Here is a 23,680-nt window from a genome sequence, read left to right on the forward strand (position 1 = left end):
AGTGCAGCTGTGGGGTCAGCCTGGCCTCACCCCCAGGGATGCAGCAAATGAGGTTGTCACTGCCTATCTCATGTCAATGCAGAGGTTTAAGTATATATTTTTAAGCAGCTCTCAAATATTGTCTGTAAGCCTCTTAGAAAAAAAAATTTAAAAATCTATTTTTTCCCCAAGAAATTCCATTTTAGGGGAAATAGATTTATGTACCAAACATAAAATCATGTAAATTAAACTTATTTTCAGGTAAAAAGAGAATTATTATTTTTTTTTATTTTTTTCCTATAGTTTTGCTTTTTTAATGCAATCTATCTGCCAACTGTTGGCCCTAGCAATAAAACAGCCATCAGAGAAAACCACAGGTTGCACACAGTGTTACCAAATAAACACAGCTGAGTGTGTGGTTTTCCAGTAATTCAGACTGAAAACCATATGGGGAGCAAGAAATGTTCACTGCCAGGAAAAGGTGAGAGTGTGGCTGCTCCCAAAATGATATGGAGAGCTCAGATTCCATAGAGATCTCAGGTTCCTTGTTCTCTCAGAGGTGCAGGTCCAGCTCCTCCAAGCACATGTCCAAGGAGCTGAGCAGCCTTGGTTGGATGAGGTTTGATGGGAAGGTGGCAGTGAGTGAAGGATGTGTGTCCCAAATGGGGAAGGGAAGGGAAGGGAAGGGAAGGGAAGGGAAGGGAAGGGAAGGGAAGGGAAGGGAAGGGAAGGGAAGGGAAGGGAAGGGAAGGGAAGGGAAGGGAAGGGAAGGGAAGGGAAGCTTTCAGCAAGAGGAACTGTGTTCTTTAGCTCTTGCTGGCTGAGGTACCACAGCTCTTCTGCCACAGAAGCTGTTGGAGCACTTCAGGATTGGAATTGTTAAAGTTGGAAAAGACCTTTTAAATCATGTCCAACCACCAACTCATCTCCACCGAGTTCAGCACTAAACCATGTCCTCCAGTGCCACATCCATGTATTTTGGGAACACTTCCATGGATGGTGAGCCTGTCACTTCCCTGGGCTGCCTGTTCCAGTGCTTCACCACCCTTGCTCTGCAGCTGCTCTCTGTACAGGATGACACAGGGCACTCCCCAGGTGACCTTCCTAGCAGGGACACCCTGCAGATGCAGTCCTGGCTCTCATGGCTTCCATGGGAGCTCCTGAGATCCCAAATTCCCCCCTGGCTAGAGCACTGACATGACTGCAACTGAGTTGCAGAGTTTGCTGATTCAGTACAACCATAACACCAGGTCTGTTTGGTTGTTGTTTTGTTTTGAGAAGGTAATTTATGATCACATTACCATTCCATGGTTATTTCCTACCCAGGCCTGGACTGTGCTGTCTTTTCAGGATGCAAGCACTGAATTCAGGACTGAGTCTGGGCACCTCATGTTTGCAATCAGCAGTGCAACCACCTCAATATAAACAGAAATTTGATCTCAAAACCCCAACAGATCAGACCTCTCACACATTAGGAGTTATCTCACCACTCTTAGGAGGTTTACAATGCAGACACTCAACCTGAGCCAGTCACCTTTGGCTTCTCTCTTTCCACTGAAGATAAATGGAGCTCCCTAGTTAGATGATGACATAAAGTTAGATAATACAACTAAAACTCTGATTTGTATTAAAATAAATTCAATTTCCATGCCTTACTTTGAAAAACTTCTAGGCAGCCTTTGGCTATTGAGGCATAGGAATAACTTACAGATTTTTTATAGAAAATTTCTGTTAATGGTCAATTTTCCATCTGTAAAATTAAATGTGACTCACTTCAAAACAATTATTTGAGAGAGATCATTATTCCAGAAGTCAGAGCACAAAGATAACACTGCAAAGGCTTGGATTCCACCCCATTGGTTTGCCAGTAACACTGTGCAACTTAAACTTTGTCTTGAGTTCTTCTCTCATCCACATAACAGATACAGTTTTGCTGCTCATGAATGTAAAATACAAACTGTTTAATGAACAACTTCATAAAATCACAGAAACACAGAATCAGAGAGTGGTTTGGGCTGGAAGGGATCTGAAAAACCATCTGGTTCCAACTGCCTTCCACAATCCCAGGTTGCTCCAAGCCCCATCCAACCTGGCCTTGAACACTTCCAGAGATGGGGCAGCCATAATATAACTCTCTTTATAAAGCTATAGGTAGATAAACCATCATTTTTGAATTTCATGGCTGAGTAAGATACAAATGGTGTAGATGGCAGTAGCCTGTATAGGAGCACTGTGCACTGTGCCCTGTTCCCATCACTGCCCTTCCCTGAGAAGCCACCATTTCCCAAACCAAAGTGCTGCTGGGGTCAATCCCATCTCTGCTGAATGAGTGATCCTGCCTGAAGACTTCTAGATGTACTATAACTGCCAAAAAAATTCAAAACAAGTTCTCTGCATGCAAAAGAGATCAGGCAAAAGAGACCATCCAAAGAGCTGCAGCAGTTATTTTATTTATCAGTATATCTGGAAAAAAACCCAAACACACTTATTTGAATTCCCTTCACTACCTGATATAATAGTTTTAGAGATAATTTTTTTTTTATATTATACCTATATAAATAATCCTCAAATAGAACAAGCAGAGAGTTTAGAACTTTCTTAGAAAGCACAAAACACGAGGCCAGGGGACAGTGGGAGCAGAGGTTTGTGGTTGGCCATCCCTTGCTGACAATCAAGTGGTCAGTGTAAGGCTGCTGAGTTGTGACATTTCAGAGTCACATGGATTGCTGCCTCTTCTCCAGGCACTTCTCAATGTCATCCAACACCTGCACTGCTGCTTTTGGAATGCGAGTGCCTGGACCAAACACATTGGCAACACCAGCTTCGTACAGGAAGTCATAATCCTGTTGGAAAAGAGATTTAATTAATTTAAATCTATAGTTTTAATTAATTTAAATCTATAGTTAATAGTGAAACAGAAAATTGGTAATTGATTTATAACTGGTGCATACTCTGTCCTCTGTGCTGGCCCTGAGAAAGCAACAAGTCCCAGACAGAGGCAGCACAGCTTCAAGGAAATGGGATATGGGTGGAAGTGAGAAGATAGGAAAAAATTACTAATATCCATAGGAAAGGGTTTATTTCTTTAGAGTCAGACTAATGGCAGTCCTTGGAAAGTACTCAAAAGTCAACTGTATATGAGTCTGAGTAACCTAACCTAAATTTGATCTAACTTCTAATTTTGAAAATACTACTTTAAACAAGGGCATGGAGCAGATGACTAACAGCGGTCTCTTGCAATCTAGAGTAAATTGAATTTTATGACTGTCCTGAAATTTCAAAAAGACTTGGGAAGCAGCTCTGTATTCTCTCTTTCTTCTACATAGGATATATTACACCTTTACCAACCACAGGGCATTCCACTGAGAGATAATGGACAGAACACAGTCTCCTAGAAAAATACTGTGAGTTTTGTTTGTTCAGTTTAGAATTCTGTCATTCCTGAATAGTTACTTGACTGCCTAGAAAAGAGAGAGGTGTGGAAAAAGGGAATACCAGGAGATATATGCAAAATCAGTTTGGATCACTATAGACAGCGGATGGCTGTAAGGTGATGGAGACAGGGAGATTGTGCATGAACTAAGGAAAATTTAAAGATGAAAGCACAGATCCGACTGCCAGGGAATTTAACAAACTGCTCAACAGTTTAGGAGAAAGAGAGGGATGAGAGGCAACACCTGCCTAATGATGGGGAAGGTGAGGAGAGGCTGAAAAGTGAGTGAGATGTGCAGCCTAGGGGTGATGGGACGTGCCAGGGGCCTTAGTCACTGGCTATGGCTCTTCACAACCATTGTTGGAAGTCAAAAGGTCTCTTAAGACAGAATCCAGCCTGGTGGCCAGCAAGGACTGATGATGTGAAACAACAGAGCATAAAGAACATTTCCCTGAAGCTCATCTTTTCACAACACAGCTCCATATTCCATCCCACAAACATTCTAAGTTAAACCAGGGCATAGTGTACAGAAAATCAGATCAGGGGGATCCCACCTTACAGAGCTGTGCTGGCCATGGTGACTGTACACAGGAGCCTTCAGTGCTCTGACATTACAGAACACAGGAAAGAGCTCAGCAGCTCAGACAGAGATAAATCAGTCTCTTAGCTTGATGGAAATGTGTGGAGACCCTGAGGGGGCATTCCCTCTAGGGGGACACAAGAAGCTTCCCTCAAAAAGTTGTTAGACCCCATTGGCTCCTTCCTCTGCTCCTATGTCTGCTCCTATGTCTGCTCCTATGTCCCTGAGCCTCTCTTCCCTATTCCCTGATTGTCCCTCAGCTTTGTACTGCCCCGAGACCAGGGTCAGCCCCTAGGGTCCGGTAGAGAGAAAGTGTGGGTGTAGAGAGGGGGCTGAGACCTGATCATCTCACTGTGGTTGAATCAAACACCTGTGGATATTATGCAAAGATCCTTTTTGCTTCCTCACCCTGGACTATACCAGCAGCAATGAGATGCTGCCATACCTGAGGGGGGATGACTCCTCCACACATGACCAGGATGTCAGGCCGGCCCAGGGCATTGAGCTCCTTGATGAGTTCGGGCACCAGGGTTTTGTGTCCCGCGGCGAGGGTGCTCACCCCGACACAGTGCACGTCTGCGTCCACGGCCTGCTGCGCCACCTCCCGCGGGGTCTGTGAGTGACAGGGGAGGGACAGGGCATGGGACACAGACATGGGGGCTGAGCACGCCCCCAGGGAGAAGGGATGCAAAGGGAAGGAATGAATGAATGAATGCTCTGGGTGCTGCTCAGCCCTACCTGGAAGAGGGGCCCGATGTCCACGTCGAAGCCGATGTCGGCGAATCCCGTAGCGATGACTTTGGCCCCTCTGTCGTGGCCATCCTGGCCCATCTTGGCAACGAGGATACGAGGCCTGCGGCCCTCGCGGTCCATGAACTTGTCAACTCTGGTGGGAAACACATTCTGTCAGTGCAAGTCACTGAGAATCCTTGGAAGTATTTCCACACATAAAAAAAAAAAAAAACATTTGCTGCAAGTGTAGTGTAATTTCATCAAATAAAAAGATTTTCTAAGTCATGGTTTGGCTGTGCAGCCTGCACACTATGTTAATATTCATGTTATTGCTATTACTAACTCACTTCTTGTACTTAGCAACCTCAAAAATAAAATGCTCTTTATTTAAAAAATCTTCCACTATTCTTTTGCTTTCTGACAGGTAAAATACTGAATTCTCTGAGTTTACAACTCACCAAAACACATCTTTAAGTTTTTAAGAATAAGTATGACCTATTATTTCAAAAGTACTTGCACAGAGATGGGTCCTGGACATCACATTGTGCATTATCATTCCACTGGGTAAAAATATGTCAATGGAAGATTATTGTATCTCATATTCTGTGCATTCATTCCAATGCCTCTTTTTTTGGATACTGGCAGTTCATATTTCTGTTGTATTGATGCTACTGTGAATCACAGCCTCACATATTAACCTGCTCATTATTCAAATTCCACCAGGATCTGTTTGTGGTTACAGGCTGGACTCACTGATCTTAAAGTCTTTTCCAACCTAAATGATTCCATGACTCTATGTAAGAAAGGGAGCTACATCTTGATTTTCAAGGGGTTAGTTCAGTTCTCTTTCACATAAAAGCATAACTAAAAATAGTTAAATTTAAATAGCTAAAAGAAAAAAACAGTGGTGACATTTCCTAGCACAACTAATTTCAAGACAGTCTAATCATCACCACTGCAAAGCCACCAGTAATTCCCTTTCAGGGGAGCCCGAACTCTTAAATGGTAAACCCCAAGACAGCAGGGACTGATTTGTGCTGCATCATCTCCCACAGCAGCAATTTAGGCTCTGTACCCCTGAGGGCAGCAGTAAAGGCAGAAGCTGAGAAAAGACCCCAAAGGCAACTGTTTTCACACATATCAACATCTTGGGATGCCTTCTCCACTGGGGTATGAGTAATACCCAATGACTGGAGGCTGTATGTGGATATCCAGACAGATTTTAGCAAGTTTTAGCAACAGTAAGAGTGAAATTTCAGGAAGAATTTATGGGTAGATCAAAACAACGTTTTGTAGTATGAACTGCTGGAATTATTTTAAAGATGACTATTACACAGCCTTTAAAAGAAGCAACCCAATGTACAGGGATTTCAGGCAATGTTTCTCAGCTCCTTAATCCTGTGACTTAGGCTACTTGAACAAAACCCTCAAATCATAACTTCACCTCCATGAATTTTGTTTGCAAGCAAATACAATTTCAAAATTAACAAAATTTTGACTTTGTCTTATTGTACTTAATCCTTGTCATTCCACTTTCCTGCTTACGAGAGTGCTTTTGCAGGTCACTGTTTTTCCCCAGGAACGTAACCCAGGTTTGGGAAATGTTTTTTTAGGGCACAGTCAGTAGCACATGTACCTCCTGGGTTAAATGTGAGGCTAGTACATGTTTGGCTACCTGGGAAGAGTTCTCACCTCTTGATGGCATGAAGGATTTCATCACTCTCCCCGAACTCCTGGCGATAAGCCCCGCTCACCATGCGGTCGCTGGCTTTGTGCTCCCCGAACACTTTCTTCATGGCATCTGTTATCTCCCCCACCGTGCACCTGAGCAGACAAAAACCATCCTGTTATCAGCAGGCTGACATGAAAACAGGACACAGACATTGCTGGCACTGGCCCAGCCATTTGCCTTGCTGCTGGACAAATTTACTTCCATTGGTTTCCCTTTCAGTGTTGCAACTCTGAAAATCCAGCTCACCCCACTGCCACCCACTGACAGAAGGTGTGTCACAGACATTCTTTTGTGAAAAATCCTTTCTTCAGGATTTTTCCCCTTTCTGAGAAGCTGTGGCCTCAGCAACAAAATGTAAACAATGGTTATCTGCTGCTGTGGAATGCAACAGGTGGATCTGTGATTGGTCTCGGGTGGATGTTTGGATTTACTGACCACACATGGCAGAGCTGTTCTTGCTTTCTGCCTGGACACAGAACTTTGTTATTCATTCCTTTTCTATTCTTAGCAAGCTTCTGAGAATTTTTCTCTCTATTCCTATTTGCATAGTAATAATGTAATATATAGCATAAAATAATAAATCAAGCCTTCTGAACATGAGGTCAACATTCTCGCCTCTCTCTTCACCCTGAAAAACCCTTGCAAAGTCAGTAACAAATGTACACAGACATTTTTAAGAAAATACTTCATTGCTCATGTGAGAATTGATTTACAATTGGCAAGGCAATGGGGAATAACAAAATGCTTCAGAAAATTAAATAATATTTTCTGAATGGGGATTTTTTTGGGAGGAGGCAGGGGGGCTCAGACGGAAAGGTCCTGCATTGGGATTCATGCCAAAATACAAAATATAAATCAAGAGGGGACAAAAAAGGGAAGAATACACAGAAGAGACTGAAACCTAACATTTTAACATCTATTTGCCTTTCCCTTGATGCCTTTATTTTAGTGTTTATTCTTCTCCTCTACTCCTGACACAGCTTCTTTACTGACTAGATGCAGAAGGATCTGGGAAGTTTATTTATGTCCAAGTTACAAGTTTTGTTTGTTACTGTTTATTGCTTCTGAAGGGTGAATGTATTAAGTTTGAAACCTTTTCCCATGTTGCCCCCAGCAGGAGGGCTCCCTGTAGATGTTCCCAGAGCTCACAATCCTCCTTCAAACACTCTCTATCAGATGCCACAACAGTTTCTTTCTGTGCTCACATCCCATATATAATTTTGGGACAGAATTAAGTTCTGTGTTTGGAACTTACAAAGTGAATCTTCAGTCTATTAATGTTTTTACAATTAACAAAAATGAGGTGACCAAGGAGAGAAACTAGGAGTTAACTGGTGAATTTTGCTACAGAAGATATGAATCCCTTGTAAATCCAACACTGCCCTCCTGTGACCTCCCCAGTTCCAAGACAGATGCAGACATACTGCTGGAGATTCCTGACAGGCTGTGGCTAAATGAATTTAAAATACAGTTATTAAGTATTCTAAGAATGGGAATGAAGGAATTTGAGGTGTGACAGTAAAACAGAGCAGCACCCCAATAAGGAGGGAATTTGGTTTGCTCATATTTGGGCCATTTAGTTAATTAAGGAACAGACAGGATCTATTCTAGAGACTGATGCTGACCTTGAAACAGGAAAGAAAACAGCCTCAAAAGCACTTTGGCTGAAAAAAGGAACTGCTCCACTGGACTCTAAGGATGTCTCACACTGCTCAAGAACATTTCTTACAACTTTGCCTGACTAAGCAAACTGATTTCTCCCTCAGCCAAAAAATGTTTTCACACCAATCTGTGGTGCAAGGAGAGAGGAAGCAACAGAGCATGATAAGACTGTGAATATCCATTTTCACATCTCAGACACTTCTTAAACTCCTTCACCCATGAAACAGCTGAGTGACAGAGAAACTCAATTATGTCCTGGAACTGGTAAGAATATGAGTTGTAAACAGCAGAATGTGTACAAACAGCCTCATTTCATATCGGATTCTTTATATCAGTAATGTTCCTTGTGAGAAATCAAAGCATTGCCTTAAGAAGCTGTAATATAATAATAGTGTGTCTTACCATGTGAAACTGCAGCCATTATTTACTTCTACTTCTAAAAAAAACCCCAAAACTCCAATCTTGCTGACACCACACCCAAGGAAAATTAAAAGGTGAAAATGAACCATCAATTTTTAAATAAGAATTAGCTGTTCAACCCCACCCCCAGTACCTGGCACGTGCTGCTTCCACTGCCAGAGCAAGTAAGTTGCCTTCCCCAGTGGCAGCACATTGTGTGAGAGCAGCCAGGGACTGCTGGGCTGCTGCTTGGTCTCTGCTGGCTTTCACCTAAGGTGCAGGAGAGAGACATTCAGCTCAAGGAAACCACAAAGTGAAATGGTAAGTCAAGTGGGGAAGACTAATTTCAAATATTTTATTCTGGATGTGGAATTGTCAATATCCACTTCCTATTTCAATGAGATTAGAAGTCAAAAGGCAGCTCAGACCTTAAAATGTGTACAAGTCCATAACATAACAAACCAGTTTTATCTGTAAAAGTGGAGGTTGATTTCTGGTTCTGTAACCCTCAGCAGCACTGGACAAGAAGCCCCTAGCAGTGAGTGATTAACCAATGTCACAGGCTTCTAGAGCAAAACATTGCACAGATGGTTTCTATCTTATTTTCAGAACATGTAAAGCTCTCCATTTTTAAAGGTTGGACATACAGATATATATGCCAGTTTCTCCACTGATGACCAGAGTGGACTCTCAGAAATTGGAAGGTAAACTTCTTGAAAGCTGCCTTTTCTCAGTCTCTGTCTGCAGTTACAATAAGAATAATTTTTTAAAAGATTGTTCTCACCTTGTTGATTTTCTCAATCTGCTTGGCACGGACTACAGAGTTATCAATGGCCAGAACTTCCACTGTCTCCTCTTTCTCTAGCTGGTGCTTGTTCACTCCAACAATCACTTCAGACCCTATTTCCAGTGGAAACACCAGAAACTCAGAACACATTTGCAAACTACTGTGAAAAGACACAATGTTAACAGGACAAGAAGATTTTGAGCATTATTATGCATTGCTTTGCTTATATAACCACATAGATTTCAAATATGTAAAATCTGCTCTTATAGAATGGATTTAAGTCTGTATTTTCCAGATTTTATGATGGAAGATTAAATGCATAAAGATTCAACTCAGTGAATACTGCAGCAGAAAAAAAAATGAAATAGAACACTATTTATCTTGCAAAAATTTAGCAATGAGTCCCTAAAACAGATTGTCTATTTTTCTCTTTTTAAGCTTACATAAGTGTGTCTGACAGAACTAAGCAGAAGTGCTGGTCTCCTGCTCTGCACTTACTTTTCTGATTTAACAGATCAGAAAGTGAAGTTCCTACCTAAAACTACTCCATGTGCATAAAAGTTAATTTATCATGTTGGAAAATTATATTTTAGGTTTGAATCGTTATGGACTTATCAGATATTCTTATTTGCAGTGCCTAATAACATTAATACACTCTTTGTAGCAACATTAAGTAATTTACCTTATGAGAAAAAACCACAGAACTTTACTGATTACTCTTTATTGGTCTTAATTAAGATCTCCTTCAAATTTATCCTCCATAGAAAGAAGTCCATATAACTTCTTTGGTGTTTGAGTTATCCCTAATTTCTGTTCCTGGATTACTACTGGAATGCAGATTACAAAAAGTGGAATAGAGTTTTAAGCACACATGTATAAACATCTCCACAAATACTTACTCTATGAGAACATACACATATGTACAGCAAACAAGGAGCTGTATCATCCTCTGCTATGATCTGACCATTCCGGAACAACGGGCAGCTCTCCAGAAAGCCCAGGAATTTGGCCAGCTAGGGTGAGTATCGCCATCTGGTGGCATTTCTGCTTTTAAACTCAGGAATCGCAGCTTAAAGCTCCTATCAGAAATCAAGCCATTCACTACTGAAGGCTCCAAATACTCTTTAAAATGCTGTTTCTAGTGCTTTGTCTAATCGAATCTTGAACGTGTCAAGCAAGACTTTTCACACTGGTACTGTATTTTGTACACTCTGTCTCTTTCCAGAGCTTTCAGTGACATAAAACCATCACCATTTATTCTAGCACTCACAATCTGCTACTCCTAAACAGAGAAATAAAAAAACCACAATGAACATGTGTGTAAAAAGCCTTTATACTGAAGTATTGTACTGGAAATTTTCCCTTCTATCATCCCCCTGCTCTTACCAGAGTCAATCCTGGCTTGTCTCCGGGCTGCACACTCTTCAATACGAAGTTTGGGGATCCCCTCAGCAACAGCTTTGGCCATTCCACCCATTTCTTCTATCTCCTCAATAAGCTGAGAAATGAAGAGAATTGAGACAGTGAGTAGTAGCAAGGTTTAAAAATTTAGCTTTGTACCTGTGCTACCACCCACATTTTCATTAAACTTTTTTTATACAGTTTTGGGCTCTAAACTGTGTTTTGTAAAATTTATTTACAAAGACATTGCTGAAGTTTAAAATAATTCCTTGATAAGAAGTTACTAACTTATCAAACAAAGAAGACATTAGAAGTCTTTCCTTTAGAAAGACATTTCTCAAAACTCCTATCCCTAAAAGACAGACATGTCTCAAGACTCCTATCCCTACAATTTTCCCAGAGAAGGTTTTGCAAACTGACCTTTAAAGCAGCATCATAGACTTCATTGGTGAGGCACTCCATGAGGTAAGATCCCCCCCAGGGATCTGCCACTTTGGGAATCCCTGATTCCTCCTGGATTATGATCTGTGTGTTGCGGGCAATGCGAGCACTCTTCACCGTGGGCAGCCCCAAGGCCTCATCGTAGGAGTTGGTGTGCAGGGACTGCGTCCCCCCGAACACCGCGGCCATGGCCTCGATGGTGGTGCGGATCACGTTGTTGAAGGGATCCTGCAAGGAAAAGGCGAGCTCTGAGCCTCAGTGGTTCTGCCACGGGGCTGAGGCAGGTTAGTCATTACTGCAAAGAAACAAAAATCCCCACTGAAATACTGTAATCAGAACAAAAGCTAAAAAAAACCCAAATCAAACTGATTTATCACTTGTCGGTATCTTAACAAAGAGATTAATCCATAAAGAAAGCTGCTCACAGTAACAAATCAAAGCCTAATTTATATTTAGTGGTGTTTCAAAGAACTTAGTGAGCCCAAATTAGAGAGGATGGAACAGTAGGCATGATGTCTTCCATCCTTCAAATTCTTGGAGCAGTGATCAGTACGTGTGTCAGACAAATTACTAGTCAAGATGTGTTTTGGAATTAAATGTGCTTAAATATTTTCACTGATGACAGCATCATATAAGGTAATTATAGAAAACTGTGATTTGGATAGGTAAGAATGTAAAACATAATTTATGAGTAGATACCTATCTAAAGGAATGTTAAGCATATTTGCCCTCTGAAACCTACTGCACACTGAGAAGTTATACAAAGATAAACCTTTATGTTTAGGCAAAGAGTTATGATCTAGCCAGAAGTATATTTACACTGAACACTGGAAGACAATTGAATATAGTTTTGGTAATAACAGCATTTTTGCACTCCCACAATACTTTTAATTGGAGGACCCACAAAAATCACTGTTCAGAAAATTCCATTGTTTTAGTTTTACTGTGGTGTTGTAATGTAAGTAAATACTACATTTACTTCAAAAAAAAACAATAAAAAACCAAGGCACAGAAGTCAACAATGCTTACAATCACAACCTAAAAATAACTCCTATTACATGACTTGGATTGAGCAGCAGGCCTTGAGATCACACTGGAACCCAGCTCTGACCTCACTTGGGAAACTGTATGCACTCCACTGATTTATCTCCTTGCTGCAAGGTAAATCAGCAGGAGGAACAGAGTGCACCCAGTTTCAAAGGATCAGATGAGCTGTAACCATTACACTGAGTGTCAGGGGTGTGAAAAACTCCCTGGGCTGCTGAAATGAATTCTCAAGCCAGTGATCCTGAGAAAAAAATGCCTCTACTTGCTGACTGCACTGCATTTTGGAAGGATAACTCACAGGACAAACCCTAAGAGAGCTTCACCCTCTGAGTCCTGAATTGACATGAAGGTGTATCCAGTGCCAGTGTGTGCATTTGTCAGTGACAGGACAGCTGCTGCACCTTTGTGAGTAGCACCAGCAGCTCCCTTTAAGATACACACCACAAGAACAGCCTTTAAGTAAGGAGGATGATGAGAGTCCAATTTCTAACCTGCTCAGTGAGTGACCAGCCCGAAGTCTGACAATGAGCTCTCAGCAGAAGAGATTTGGAATTCTTGGGCTTAAACATTTTCTCAATCAAGTGAGCCCACAGCCTCCTCCCAGCTCTCATCTTCGCTATTTCCATATAGAAGTTCATGCCAATTCCCCAGAAGAAAGAGAGCCTGTAATAGGAGAACATGAATAGAATGTAACATTGAATCATTCAGATAACTCTGGATCAGTAATGGAGAAGTCTGACAGCAAGGTTTCTGATTAAGGTACTTTCACAGATGAGGTACTTTCCTACTTGCTTATATGTATAAAAATACTCAATTTGATATTAAACTCTATAGAAGTTTTACCAAGAGTGAGTTTTATATTAGCAAATTTCTTGAGCTCACCTAGGTGCAAATTCATCAATAGTGAGGCCAGCTTTAAGGCCAGTTCTGCAGTACTCCAAGCCATCTGCTATGGTATAAGCTAATTCCAGGATGGCATCAGCTCCTGCCTCTTGCATGTGGTACCCACTGATGGAAATGGAATTAAATTTTGGCATATACTGGAAAAAAAAAAAAAAATAGAGATGCAACAGGATATAACAGCAGAAGAGAGGATCAAATACTTGTTCTATCACATTAACACAGAATCACAGAATGGTTTGAGCTGCAAGGGAGTTAAAGGTCATCTGGTTTCAACACCCCCTGCCATGGGCAGGGACACCTTCCACTATCCCAGGTTGCTCCAAGCCCCTCCAACCTGGCCTTGGACACTTCAGGGATGGGGCAGCCACAGCTTCTCTGGGCACCCTGTGCCAGGGCCTCCCCACCCTCATAGGGAAGAAAGTTGTCACTATTGGTGTAAAAGTTTGCTCTCAATCTATTTTATAAACCCCCCTTAGGTACTGAAATGCTGCAATGAGGTTTTCCTGGAGCCTTCTCTGGGCTGAACACCCCCAGCTCTCTCAGCCTGCCTCCAGCCCATTCTCTGACTTCCTTGTTGACTGCAAATACAACCTGTCTCTACAAAGATGTGTTTGAGTCGTGGTGCTTGAAATTTGAAGTTTGACTCAAACTTCAAATTTATATTTTAAATTATGTAAGATCTTAACTTTTACTGGGCCTTTCCACAACCATATTACTCTTCTCTATGACATGTCTTCCCATCTTTTCTTTGTTCTCCAAAGTGCCTCATAAACACTCTAATAATAGAAGTTATACATTTTAACAATGAATACCTTTGAGGTGTACTGGAAGATGTCAGCAATGATCCTCATGGATGGTTCTGGGGGGAAAATGTAGGTATTTCTGACCATGAACTCCTTCAGGATGTCATTTTGGATTGTCCCTGTCAGCTTGGCCTGAGGCACTCCCTGCTCTTCCCCAGTCACAATGAATGTAGCCAGCACAGGAATGACTGCTCCGTTCATCGTCATGGAAACTGACATTTTCTCCAAAGGAATTCCATCAAAAAGGATTTTGGTGTCTTCCACTGTGTCGATGGCAACTCCAGCCATTCCAACGTCTCCTCGAACTCGGGGATTGTCTGAATCATAACCACGGTGGGTGGCTAAATCAAAAGCAACTGATAATCCCTGCTGGCCAGCTACATGAAAAAGAAAGGAAAAAACCCAAAAAACAACAAAGAGGGATAGTTAGAGGTGTTGAACGGACTTGTATTAGGATGGGATTTAAATTTATTAACTCTATCATACCTGATTCAGGCTTGAATGGCAAACTAAATTTTGATGTTAAACATTGTTCCCTCCCCAAACCCGTTAAGTAGTTTAGGTTTAGTAGTCTTAAACTTCAAATGAAGAAGTTTTTCTTGGGAACTGAAAAAGACCACCCAAAAAAGGTAGACCTTACTGTGATTTAAAAATTGCTAAATAACAGCTCACATACAAGTTATAAATGCACCTAGATAGGCAGTATAAGAGCTTATACACATAAATCAGCTTGGCTTAGCTGGGAGCAGAAGTGTCATAAACTCTGTCACATAACCTTCTCTTTATCACAAACTAAACACCACAGACTGTTCCCTGGCTCTACTGACACATGTTGTTATTTGCAAAGCTGCAGTAAGAGAAAATGATTCATATAAAGCAGGGAACAGGACAGCCAGACCTCCTGTTGCTGCAACCCGAAAGCAGAACCCAAAACTCTGCTGTCCCCAGGCATTCTCCCCTCTGACCAGAGACTGAGCTGTGCTACCAGCTCACCCAGATTACCACTTCTGCTTCAGCTCCATGATATCAGCTGCTTGATGTGTTAAGGTGCAATAACTAACACCAGCATTTAACACACTCATTCTCCAAAATGAGACAAAGACACTTCCAGAAATGATCCAATTTCCCAGTAAGAAAGAAAGACAGTGCCACTGGGAACACCTTATCAGAAATCCAAACTCACGGTGCAGAATAATCACATTTGCCATGTAACTGCCTGAATTCACGTCCCCCATTGCCTCACAAGGCAGTGTTGTTTCCCAGACCAGCTGCCCCACCTTTGATGTTGTCCTTGTAGAACTTGTTGCTCTCCTCCACTGTACTGAACCCGGCGTACTGGCGGATGGTCCACGGCCTGTACGTGTACATGGTGGGGTAGGGCCCTCGAGTGAAAGGCTTCATCCCTGGCAGCTCCTCGGGGAAGTCCTCTGTGTCCCTTCTGGAGTATAAAGGCTTGATGTCGATCCCCTCTGGGGTGTGCCAGATTAAATCCTGTGGGTTCTTGCCTTTCAGCTGCTTCTGGGCCAGGGCAGCCCACTCGGGGTGCAGGGGCTGCCTGTGCAGGGCGCGCCGGGCCAGGAGCGCGCAGCGGCGCGGCCGCAGCCGCAGGACGGCGTCCCCGGCCCTCAGCATGGCTCTGCCCACGGGCTGGGACAAACTGGACAAAACAAAAACGTGCACTTTGCATTATCATATGCAATTAACAGCAGATGTGAGGATGGAGAGGTCATGCAGTTTGCTAAATCCCAAACAATCCCTCGAGAAAAGTGAAATGTGTTATTCATGCACTGATTTGACAGACAGCCCTTCCTTTAGCCTTTCAACCAGGAAGAAAAAAAATCCTACATTCAGGAAAAATCCTACATTTTCATCTAACCAAGGAAAACATTCCCTCAACTTCTCTACGTCCACATCTGAGATGTGTAACTTATCTCAGTCCCTCAGCATCATCATCATTAATCAGGCACTGAAAAGCCAGTCTGAGGCATGAAGATGGCATGGCCAGCTACCCCCTCACCTTCACATCCCGCTCATCTAGGAATTCCTTCATGTCAAAGAGTGATGCTTTTCCAGGGATGGGGCAGCTACAGCTTCTCTGAGCAACCTGTGCCAGTGTCTCACTACCCTCACAGAATTTCTTCCCAGTATCCAACATCAAGGAGGCACTGCAGGAAGTGAGCTGTCAGAAAATTGCTGATATAATCATACACTTTGGAAAAGATGGCTTGGGCTGGATGGAAACTAGAGATAGGTTGAAAAAGAAAGGAGAAGAAAAAATGTAGTATGTGAGAACACAGGGACAATACAAGCTGCAGAGCTTGGCCCACCATGCATAAGACTGATGGGGCAACAATGTGAACAATTCCCTGTGAGGGTGGTGAGGCCCTGGCTTAGGGTGCCCAGAGACACTGTGGCTGCCCCATCCCAGGAAGAGTCCAAGGACAGATTAGATGGGGTTTGGAGCACCCTGTGATAATGGAAGATGTCCCTGCCCATGGCAGGGGTTGGAATGAGATGATCTTTCAGGTCCTTTCCAACTCAAACCAGTCTGTGAGTTCAGTAACTCCTAAAAGCTGTAAACACCTTTGCTTCTGCTCTCCATTCCCTATCCTTGCACTTACAGAAACAAAACCTTTACAGCTTAGCTCCAAGGGTCAGTCACTTCCCCACTCTCTCATCTCTTTCACAACTCCCAAGAAATACAAACTTCCCTGACAGCTTTATGAGAAACCCTTTACAAGATACAGGAAAGCACCTCTATCGCTGCAGCAACACCCTCCAAACCTTTGCTTTAATAATATATATGCTGAGTGTGGTATAACCCGAGGGGCACAGAGGAGCTCCCGAGGAGCACTCATGCCCTGCAGGGATGTGATGCTGCAGCCAGGATGGAAGGCAATCTGTGCCCACACCCCTGCATGGGTCACAGGATGGGTCAGGTTGGAAGGAACCACAGTGGCTCATCTGATCCAACCTCCCTGCTCAGGGTCATCCCAGAGCACAGGGCACAGGATTGTGTCCAGACAATTCTGGAATACCCCCAGAGAGGGAGACTCCACAGTCTCTCTGATCTGTTCAGTGCTCGGTCACTGCACAGGGAAGAAGTTCTGCCTCCTGTCCAGGTGGAACTTGCTGGGCTCAGCCCCTGCCCGTGGCTCTGGTGCCATTGCTTGGCCCTGGAGCAGAGCCTGGGCCCTGCTCTGCCCCTCCCTGCACACAGGGACACCCAGGGCTGAGGGCCCCTCTCAGCTGTGCCTCCTCTCCAGGCTGAACAGCCCCAGCTCCCTCAGCCTTTCCCTGTCAGGGAGATGCTCTAGTCCCTCCATTCCAGGAGCTCCATGTGCCTCTTGTCCTGAGGAGCCCAGAACTGCACACAGCACCCCAGATGTGCCTCAGCAGGGCGGAGCAGATGGGCAAGACCCCCTTCCTCCTTGCAATGCTCTTCCTAACGCCCGCCGGGATTATTCCTTTCCCTGAGCCGGAAAGGAATTTACCCGCGTTTAGTTTCAGACAATTCCTCTCTGCCCATCTCCCATGCCCGCCCTGTCAGCCCCTCTCCACACCTCTCTCTCCTCAGCACCCACAGCCGGACACGAACGCTCCGCTCTCCGCCCCGGGACAGCACCCGCCGCCACCGCCCGCCCCCAACACGCCCCTCAGGCGGCCAATGGGGACCGAGGGCCGGGCCGGGAGCTGGGACAGGGGATAAGGACAAAGACAGGGGCAGGGCTGGGGGCTGCGGACACGGACGGGTCCATGGAAAGGGATCGGGATCAGGACAGGGATGGGATACCCCCGTTACCTGCCACCGGCCCCTCCGTCGGCGCGCAGCCTCCGCGCATGCGCGGTGGGCGGGAGCGGCGTTGCGCGTGCGCCGCGGGAAGCGCGGGTTTGTTTGGTAACGTCCCGGCGGGCTGAGCTGGGGCCGGCGGCAGCGCTGAGGCGGGGGAGGCTGAGCCGGGAAGGTGAGGCTCGGGGCGACGTGAGCCGGGAGGAGCGGAAGGGGTTTGTGGAGATGTTGTCCATGATGCTATCCGGCAGCACCGGGGAGCGAGCATTGGGGATGTAAGGGTGTATGGGTGAGGACTACAACTCCCAGCATGCATCGCGATGGAGGAGAAGCTCCTAGGCTGCGGTGGGGAGCGATGCATGCTGGGAGCTGTAGTCCATACCTTACTTGCGGTCTGCTGTGAAAGCTGTCTCGCAACATGGGCAGTTATGGAGGAAGAGACGTGCAGGGCTTATTTGCTTGTTTTAGGGCTTATTTAGCTGGTGTGGAGTTTGTTTACCTGGCATGTGGTTTATTTACCTGTTTTAGGCCTCAGTAACCCTGCCGGACGAGAAGGTTGGTGGCCTTTGTGGCTACTGCCTTCCTTGTGACAGCTTTTTCCTCTTTCTCTATAGTAAGAAAAACTGTAAATTTAAACTGCATCAGAGACCACTAGTACTTAAGTGCTAAGGTAAAAAGTTCTGCTAATTGGATGCCTGCGTTGAAAATTAGAAAAATGAATCACAGAATAGTTCGGGTTGGAAGAGACCTTAAAGATCATCTATTTCCAACTGCCTGCCATGGGCAGAGACATCTTCCAAATGGGGATGCTTTTTTAGTGGTTCTACATTTCTACATTTTGGTAAATTTACAGGATTTTGGCTCTAGGTTTGTAAATATGCAAACATTTTTTTCTCATTTAGGCTCATTTGGGGCTTATTGGGTTGAGCCCAATTTTCTTTTTTTTTTTTTTTTTTTTAAGTATGGTTTGCACTGTATGGGTTATAATTGCTGGACTTTAATTTTGTCTTTGTTTCCTCCTTTTCCCATTGGTTTACAGACAATGAAACCCTGCCATACACCTTACAATAAAATGGGGAAGACAGCTGGTGGGAGATCAGCAAAAAATCCTTCTAAATCACAAAATCAACAAGGGCCTTCTAGCAAAAAAAAGGGATCAGATGAACAAGGAAAAAAACAAGGTCAAAAAAGACAGGTATTAATTTTTTTGGAAGGGGAAGGGGAACGAGGTATTTTCTCCCATTTTTTAAATTAGAATTTATAGAGAATACTTCATTAGCTAAGAATAGTCCTCTTGAGGAAATGCCCAGTGTGAAGAGCTCTTTTGAGCAGTCTTCAATAAAGCTTTTTGGGGCTTTTTGTGCTCAAAGACTTTTGTCAGACACTGGCATAGTGAGTTCACAGGAATAGATGAATGATTGCACAGCAGAGGATGTCTCAAAATTGCCACATTTACTGTAAATTTTTCCCTTCAGCAGGTCCCTCAGAAAGGCAAAAGGGGAGTTAAGCAACTGAAGGATTCTTCCCCTGCAGGTAGGGTTCTGTTCTTTGCTGTTAAATCTGAGCTGTTTTACGCCTTTGACTCCAGTGTGACTGAATTGAGTCACAAAGCTCTCTGTCCAGGTTTGACAAGTCTTATTTCCCTTTTTTCTTTTGTGATAACAGGAGAAAATGGTTCTTCAAAAAAAATGAAGCTGTCCAGTAGTGCAATAAGATCTTGGCGACCTCTCTCAGAGAACAGTAGGCTCTTCCTGGAAAATATAGTGGATTCAGTAGTACTGTAAGTGCCAAATACCCTGGTGGTTCTTCTTTATTTCCCCAAGGAACAAAGTAAAAATCATAGTATTACTTGAACTGAAAGTCAATGTGGTTTTTGATGTGTTCTTTGCGCTTGCACACTTTGTGATGGAAATTCTGCCTGTGTTTTCTTTCCAGATCTGTTTTGTCCCAACAGAGGGAGGGAAAAGATGATGTTCAGAAGCACCTCAATGTACTAAAAAACAGGTAAGAAATTATAAATTGAAAGAAAAGAGGGAGAGAAAAGATTTCTTCTACCCAGCTGTTTTGTACCATACTTTGAGGGTGAACGAAAACTCTCCTCTGACATATATATATTTAAATATTTAGATATATGGAGAAAGATATATATCATGTTTCATAAAAGCATTTCCAGGTTTTGCTAAAATGATCATCATTTGGAAGCAGTTAAAAATCCTTCTCTTAGAACTTAATTTGAAAAGCAGAAGGGTCAGAACTGGGAAAATATTAGGAAAATATTAATTAATGTCAGTTTATAGTCAGGGAGTGTAGAGCCCAGTGGAATATAAACCACACAAGGTCAGTGCAATAGCAAACATGAGAATTTTGGGATTGCTTGTTCCTGGTTCTTTCCTTGGACACCTACTCCACATGATTTTAAAAAACAATTCAAGGCAGTTTTTCTTTCCCTCTGCTGTCATTTACTTCAGTGGCAGCACTTAAGTTTAAAACTATAGTGAGATTAGTTTTTCCCCATATTTTGCTTTTTGCTTTGCAAAGAACTCCAAACAAGTCATACTTTCCTCTTTCTGTAATTAAAGGGTGCTGAAAAGTTTCAAGACTTTAAATGTGCCTCCAGGGAAGCTGGGCAACCTGAAGAATATCCTGGGCCTTCAAATGGCAGAGAAACAAATGCTTGAGACAAATGAGGAGTCTTTGGTACAACTGCAGGTATGAAAAACAAGGAAGGGAAGAAATTACCTCACCGCACTGCTGATCAGGCCTGTGCTGTTGTGAAGGAGTGTCTAAGTGTTCATCATTGTCAGCCACCTTTGCTGCACAGCTCTGCCTCGTGTTGGATGTTTTTTCAGTGACTCAGTGTGTTCTGTGGGAAAGATTTCACCATTTCTAAAGCAAATTTTCTTCTGGTTTTGTCTTGTCTTTCTAGGAAGAAATAAATGAAGCAGAGAGATCAGCAGAGCGCATTGAGGAAAATATACAGCAGCTGAAATACAAAATCCAGGTGCTCAAAAACCAGTTAGAGAAAGATGAAAAAGAGGCCAGGAAGGTATAAAATAATAAATAAATAAAAATAAATATATAAAATAATTACTTGTGTACTCCTATAACTTAGAGGAATGGGCTGACTTGAGAGCTTTTTCAAACAAGCTGTTTCTCAGGCAGTGCCATTTAAGGAAGGCCTCGTGTGCTTTTGGGAATGGATCTTCTTAATCTTTCCAACTTGAGTTGCAGAATTAAGTTTGGTTTCAGAAGTTGGATAATGACAGTTTATTTTCATACTTGTGTGCCTGATATTTGGAGATTTGGATTGTTTGTTCATTCTCTTCTTCTTTTTCTAGGTATTCCAGGAAAATGGCAGTGGAGCACTCCAGCTTCCAGAACTCCCCAAGCGCAGTTTTCAGGCACCCACTTTGCAGGTGAGTGTGGAATAAATATTTGTCTTTTCAGAGGCACTTTGGTTATGAGGAGGAAGGCAACAGAATGTGCTTTTGTCCCTTAACCTCTGCCAGAGGGGGCAATTCTGAAAATTCAGAAAATTTGAATAGATTTTAATTTTCTGTGTTATATTTTTGTTCTTTTCATTGACAACTAAATACTTCTGATTTAAAACCAGGACAAAACTCTAAAAACCCTCCTGATCCCTGGAAGTGTTCATGGCCAGGGTGGATGGGGCTCTGAGCAGCCTGGGATAGTGGAACCTTGTGGGAGGTGGCCCTGCCCATGCAGGGGCTTGGAACAAGCTGATCTTTAAGGTCCCTTCCAACCCAAACAATTCTGTGATCTTATGATTTAAAACATCACCTGTCTTTTCCTAGAAACTCTATGGCCCTAGGGAACTTGCAATTTGTGAAATATATCTATAATGGCTGGAGGGAAGACTCATTCTGTGACTTTGAATCATTTTTTGTTTAAGCTGTAGCTGGGCTGCATGAAGGTGAAATTCCTGTTGGGCTAGAGAAAAGCTGGTTTTTTTTATTTGTTATCTATGATTCTTTCCTTCTTTAGGAGGAAATTCTGAAGGTAAAGAATCAGAAGGACCTTTTAAGGGATATGAATGCTATTCAGCAGTCAGCTGACTTGAAGAACTTGTTAACCCTTGCTGAAAAGGCCTATGAGAAGGTGGATTTGCTTTGAGAAATCAAAACATGTGGAATCTCCATGCTGAGTTTGGATGGAATCGGCTTTCTTCCTCATGGCCTTCCTCTTGTGACTGCTGCATTTCTGTTAAAACATTTTCTATTAACATTGGTATATAAATTTGTAGATACATTTTGGGACTTAAGTCATCTCTCGAGATTTTTTGGGATTTTTTTGACCTGTGATGACTTCTAATGATGATATATCCTGTCATAGGAAAATGGAAGGAAATGGATCCTGGGTTATTTGGGTGTTTTTACAGAATAAGGGAACTATTTCATTCTATTTGCACTTCTTTAGCTGTAAATCATTGAAGGCTGTGTCTTCTACCAAAGTAGTTTTTATTTGAGAGTTTAAACCTGAAACAGGTAGTAAAAATAAGCTTATCTAATACTCACTTATAAGTCCCCCGTTCAACTTTCTTACTATTTTTTAGCAAAAATCCTCAATTGAAGAAAATGGAATAATTTTAATCAAATTAAATTTTTTGTTTTACATTTTCATTACTCAATACAAAAACCAACATCAAACAACATGAAATACCTTCTCTGGTAAATTACCTGGTGAAAGATAGCAGCATGAACTCTTGTTCTGCTGTTTACAAGCTGCTGCTACTCTTAGTGAGACAAAAGCTAATTATCTCTCTTCTGTGAGGGTTTGAAAGCCTCTCTGGAGTTAGAATCATGGAATATCTCAAGTTGGAATGAACCTGTAAGGACCTCTGAGTCCAGCTTTCTACTCCTCACAGGATTACCTAAACCATGTAGGATCAGGAAAACCAGACTAAGTATTTGCTTTATACTGAACCATAGGAAAAGGAATATAATTATTTAGAAGTATTTCTCAAATTTGTGATCACTTGGCAAGGAGAGCATTTGCTGATATAACCATTACCCCAAAATTATTTAATCCAGAGCATGGGTTAAAGATTTTCTTGCATGCTAGGAAAAGGTTAAGTAAAGATATATTCCTTTGCTTTCATTAAGGGTGATTTACTGTGTGGGTTTTGAGCTTCCTGAACCACATAGAGACCTTTGCCTTTTTGAAAGCTTTTTATTTTTAAAAGAAAGTGTGGAGAAGGGCAGTGAGTAGGAGTCAAATTCAGCTTACACATAAGGAAGTTGAAATAATAACTGAAGAATGAGCTGCTGCATTACAGTGCTGGATAGATACAGAGGCAAGCCATAATTAATTTAATTTTTTTCCCCAACACTGGGTGATTTAAGATAGACTGGCTGTGGGTGTTGTTACTTTGGGGTTGTCATGCACACATAAACAGGGTAACATGAACCAGGGAACATAAATCCAGACATTTAGGAGATGGTCTTAGCTCTACTTGACGGTGGATGCTCTTGGACAGAGCTGCAGAATGATCAGAAGGTTTGTTTTGATGAGATTTGAGGCCTCTTCCAGAAGGTTCACTGTTGATCTGTATGTGTGGAGCTGTGGCCACAGTTGTGTGATTTGACCTGGGAGCTCCTGAGACTTCAATTTCACAAACCTTGGCTTTAATAGGTAAGACATTTCCCTCTGTGTATGTTTTATGTACTGAGTTTATCCATTTAAGGAATGCTCAGAGAAAATCTTAAAGACCTGGATTCATGTCAGCTTGGCTTAAGGTTTTTCCTCAGAAGTGATCTACAAGTACAGAACTGTGATTTCTTTGCACATGGAACTGAGGTAGGGAGAAGAGCCAAGGGAAGAAGCTGCACTGAGGCACTGGGGGACATCAGGATATCCAGTCCAGCTTCAAACCCAGCTTCCTGCCAAGGTCAAACAGCCCTTCTGTTCTGACAGCCTCAAACTCTGAACATCCTGCATTTATCTCCTTGTACAACCTAAGCACAGCTTCAT

General features: G+C 42.8%; 2 protein-coding genes across 7 annotated transcripts; one reads left to right on the forward strand and one right to left on the reverse strand.

Moving 5' to 3' along the window:
* Nucleotides 1-2,407: 2,407 nt before the first annotated feature.
* On the reverse strand, nt 2,408-17,717 carry MMUT (methylmalonyl-CoA mutase). Of its 3 annotated transcripts, none has more exons than XM_058801145.1 (13): nt 17,702-17,717; nt 15,177-15,556; nt 13,909-14,276; nt 13,076-13,233; nt 12,685-12,856; nt 11,126-11,374; nt 10,691-10,802; nt 9,302-9,417; nt 8,672-8,787; nt 6,417-6,548; nt 4,731-4,878; nt 4,438-4,605; nt 2,408-2,822 (listed from the first exon to the last, which is right to left on the reverse strand). In XM_058801145.1, exons 2-13 carry the CDS (start codon nt 15,529-15,531, stop codon nt 2,694-2,696), a joined length of 2,223 nt encoding a protein of 740 aa, XP_058657128.1. In that variant the 5' UTR covers nt 15,532-15,556; nt 17,702-17,717; the 3' UTR covers nt 2,408-2,693. The 3 variants fall into 3 exon arrangements, with proteins under 3 accessions (XP_058657128.1, XP_058657127.1, XP_058657129.1); XM_058801144.1 differs by lacking the exon at nt 17,702-17,717 and adding an exon at nt 17,463-17,502; XM_058801146.1 differs by lacking the exon at nt 17,702-17,717 and adding an exon at nt 15,917-15,938.
* CENPQ (centromere protein Q) lies at nt 17,686-21,971 on the forward strand. 4 transcript variants are annotated; one of them, XM_058801147.1, is made up of 9 exons: nt 17,686-17,864; nt 18,729-18,884; nt 19,165-19,222; nt 19,355-19,469; nt 19,625-19,693; nt 20,269-20,398; nt 20,616-20,735; nt 21,028-21,105; nt 21,695-21,971. In XM_058801147.1, exons 2-9 carry the CDS (start codon nt 18,732-18,734, stop codon nt 21,821-21,823), a joined length of 852 nt encoding a protein of 283 aa, XP_058657130.1. In that variant the 5' UTR covers nt 17,686-17,864; nt 18,729-18,731; the 3' UTR covers nt 21,824-21,971. The 4 variants fall into 4 exon arrangements, with proteins under 4 accessions (XP_058657130.1, XP_058657133.1, XP_058657132.1 ...); XM_058801150.1 differs by having other exon boundaries at nt 20,616-20,690; XM_058801149.1 differs by having other exon boundaries at nt 19,168-19,222.
* Nucleotides 21,972-23,680: the final 1,709 nt, after the last annotated feature.

The sequence above is a fragment of the Ammospiza caudacuta genome, chromosome 3, assembly GCF_027887145.1.
Source record: "Ammospiza caudacuta isolate bAmmCau1 chromosome 3, bAmmCau1.pri, whole genome shotgun sequence".
In the NCBI taxonomy this organism is placed as follows: Eukaryota; Metazoa; Chordata; class Aves; order Passeriformes; family Passerellidae; genus Ammospiza; species Ammospiza caudacuta.